Source organism: Bactrocera dorsalis, chromosome 3, assembly GCF_023373825.1.
Source record: "Bactrocera dorsalis isolate Fly_Bdor chromosome 3, ASM2337382v1, whole genome shotgun sequence".
Taxonomy (NCBI): Eukaryota; Metazoa; Arthropoda; class Insecta; order Diptera; family Tephritidae; genus Bactrocera; species Bactrocera dorsalis.
The window spans coordinates 13276368-13279695 of record NC_064305.1 but is presented as its reverse complement, the minus strand read 5'-3'; the positions used below and the strand labels follow the sequence as shown (position 1 = coordinate 13279695).

Here is a 3328-nt window from a genome sequence, read left to right as displayed (position 1 = left end):
TTATAGACGAGTTTACTATAGAAGCTCTGGCGTCAATTGGAAATTTCAAGAGTAGCCAGATCCTTCTCCACCTGGTCTTTCCGGTCGGAAGGTTTCCTCTTCCTCTGCTTCTCTCGGCAGGTACTGCGTCGAACACTCAGAGCTGAAGTGTTTTCATCCATTCGGACGACATGATCTAGTCAGCGTAGCCGTTGTCTCTTAATTCGAACAACTATGTCAATGCCGTTGTATAGCTCGTACAGCGCATCTTTCCATCGACTGCGGAATTCGCTGTTGCCAATGCGCAAGGAACCATAAATCTTCCACAGAACCTCTTTCTCGAAAACTCGAGATCGTTGACTCATCAGATCTGATCATCGTCAATGTCTACCATATAGCAGAGCGGAGATCATGAGTGACTTGTAGAATTTGGTCTTGGTGCGTCGAGGGAGGTCTTTATTTCTCAATTACCACTGCTCGTCGTTTAAAAAGAAGCCGGCGAAAGATCTACATATTTCAAAAATTCTTATATTAGGATTTTTCAAAGTGATTCCAGATCCGATCCAAACAGGATTACACTGCCGATCTGATTGCCACTACCTCTAGTCCAAAATCAATTAACTGGTGTCAGGAACTACTTCTTCTTCCAAATTGACGTTGTAACAACCTCAGTGACTCGGTGAAGTCAACCATAACGCTTTAGTAATTTCTTCACTTCCCAAGTTCGGCAGCTACTCGAAAACAAAAGAATTCCTCTAGTCAGTCAGCTAATGCCAATGACAATGCCTTTATTTACCCTTGATATCAGTAAATATTTGAAGCTCCACTGCTCTTATTTCGCTACCATTTTACCGATATGCAGAGCAAACGCAGCCTTTTAGTTTTGAAGTTCGAATAACTCATCGCACCGTACACCAACGGACATTGCCATAAACTTTACACAGAATTGATTAGTCGAACACGCCAAGACCCGTTTAATCGGATGTGGTCGACTGCCGTTGCATGTTTTGGGACACCGTTGGAGAGCTTATAAAATATAATCCTTGTTCGTCAAGGAGACGTTAATTCACAAATTTCTAATCAGGTTATTACCCATTGCGATATCGGTGGATCATTAATTGGATATGTTCGAGTAATTCCATAACAAACCGCCACCTCTTTGAGCTATGAGCTCAAGCGTTCTAAAAGTTCATATCTTCGACTCTACTATACAAATAAAAAATGTGATTATGACAGTTTAGCCAGGTAAATTAATGAACCACTTCTCGACCAGTTTTGATTATTTTGCGAGTGAGCTTTCCATTGATGATCACTTGTTCATGTTTTCGGCTGACAGTCGTACACCAGTCTTGGCAATCTCGTCCACTATCTCATTTCCCTCGATGCCTTTGTGGCCTGGCACCCAGTAGAAATGAAGTCGCTTGGTTCTAGCGACAGAAATTACTTGCGGAATGCGAAACAAGCCATGCTTCTTAGCTGCCCACGTATTATATATTGTATTTTGACTCTGGAGTTGCCTGTTGATATATTAGCGGCCAGCTCTATCCCTTTCCCATTGGAAAAGTGCTATGCTTGTAATATACCACAGTGCTCCGCTAACTTAAAAGGCTGTCTTTTGCCTAACTCTGGAAAGTGTGGTTATTCCTCGAGGACTACTTTAGACAAGTTTCGCATCACGTTAGATGTTGGATATTGCGAAGGCATTACGAAATTTGAGGGGAATACTAATGAAATACTTTAGTTTTGTTTAGAATAAGTTACGCTAATGAGCAATGACAGAGCTGCAGTGAATCTTTCCCGAGATTAGTAACATTTTTCATGGTAACGGAATCGGTCTTTCGGTAGTTGGATTGTTTTGCCTTGGCGATTATTCATACGACTATGTATGTTAAACAAAGTGTTATAAGTCCGTTGGCCTATATCGGACTCAAAGTCGAACTCACTCCGCTTCAGTGTTAAGTTATTAGACCAATAAAACACACAGCTTATCATATTTAAAATTAATATTTATTTATTATTAATAATACTTAATTATTAGCTTCATGACTGCTCATTCCTGCGCATCTTCGCTTATAGGCGTGAACTCGGGCAGGTAAATTGGAGGTAAACGCAGATCCGGTGGAGGTGCGGCCCAATTCTGTGTGCGCGGAAAAGACTAAAAAGAAAACAAAAGAAAATTTTGCATATTTAAGAACTGCTACACAGCACAGTTATCATTATTAGGGCGCAGTTACTTTCTTAGCCAGACGGTGTAAAATTATAAGCGACTGCTGCGGTGCAAGCAAAAAGTGAGCGCATTTAAATAAGCCGCATAAAGAAACAAGATTTCAATAAATTAAAATAAATCTTATTCAATTAAAGCAAACAAGTTTCACTTGATTACTCAGCGGTACGGCCCGTTAGCACACTTCTTAAAACTGGTACTTACACCGTGACCGATAACTGCAGCGCGTAGAATTGGCATGCGCGACGCGGATAAGATAAGGGCGATGGCAAGCAGATAAGCGAGAAAGCGCAACATTTCGCACACTTTGTTATTCTTTCTTCGTTTGCTTGTACTTTCTTCTGTCTTTGAAGTGTAAGTGGAGCAGTAGACGCGCTTAGTTGGTAATTGTGCGTCTGCCGTTGGCGCTTGACCGATGCTCGCTTGGAAAATGATGCCTGGCGGCTGATGGCGCACGTTTTAAATATTGGTCAAACGCTAACAAGCCGCCACTTTTGCTGACGTTAACCGCTTTCTCAAAGTAATTAATTACTTCCAAGGTGTGAATGGGCTGAAACAGTAATTGCGGTCATAATTTATGGAAGGAATGTTGTGGAGTACGCAAAAAATACGATTAACTGTCGCACTCAAATTTGAACTTAACTTTAAATATACTGTTCTCTAAGGCGGCATTGCTTTACAAAAGGTTGTGCAAAGGCGGTGAGGAAAAGGCGATGAGTTTTGTTTTACAAGCCTTTTGATGTGTACAGATTTTGCTGACTTGGTGGACGATTAGCTCACAGTAATGTTGCTATAACGATTCATATACGCAGATGACTTAACTGTCTTTGTTACCAGAAAATTTCAGGGTTTCTGAGGCCAACACCAGTCTTAAAATTATTCTCTTCTTTATTGGCGTAGACTCCGAGTTTACGACAGCGAGCCAGTCGCTCTTCTTTTAAGGCTTTGGCATCAATTGGAGATTCAAAACATAAGCCAGATCCTTCTCCAACTGGTCTTTCCAACGGAGTAAAGGTTTTCCTCTTCTTCAGCTTTCCCCGGCGGATATTGCGTGGAAAACATTCAGAGCTGTAGTGTTTTCATCCATTCGAACAACATGACCTAGGGATCTTGGGTCTATAGCAA

General features: G+C 41.3%; 1 protein-coding gene across 2 annotated transcripts; it reads right to left on the bottom strand.

Annotated features, from left to right (window-relative positions):
• Positions 1-2022: 2022 nt before the first annotated feature.
• LOC115066070 (uncharacterized) lies at positions 2023-2759 on the bottom strand. Of its 2 annotated transcripts, none has more exons than XR_007422324.1 (2): positions 2214-2759; positions 2023-2134 (listed from the first exon to the last, which is right to left on the bottom strand). XR_007422324.1 is itself a non-coding variant. In XM_049452475.1 (2 exons), exons 1-2 carry the CDS (start codon positions 2498-2500, stop codon positions 2030-2032), a joined length of 198 nt encoding a protein of 65 aa, XP_049308432.1. In that variant the 5' UTR covers positions 2501-2661; the 3' UTR covers positions 2023-2029. The 2 variants fall into 2 exon arrangements, 1 of the variants encoding a protein (XP_049308432.1); XM_049452475.1 differs by having other exon boundaries at positions 2408-2661.
• Positions 2760-3328: the final 569 nt, after the last annotated feature.

Excerpts from the sequence above, each read along its gene's own strand:
- LOC115066070 (XM_049452475.1), bottom strand. The coding sequence starts at position 2,500 with ATGTTGCGCTTTCTCGCTTATCTGCTTGCCATCGCCCTTATCTTATCC. Across the intron at positions 2,135-2,407 it reads CTGCAGTTATCGGTCACGGT|TCTTTTCCGCGCACACAGAA; the intron begins GTAAGTACCAGT and ends TTTTCTTTTTAG.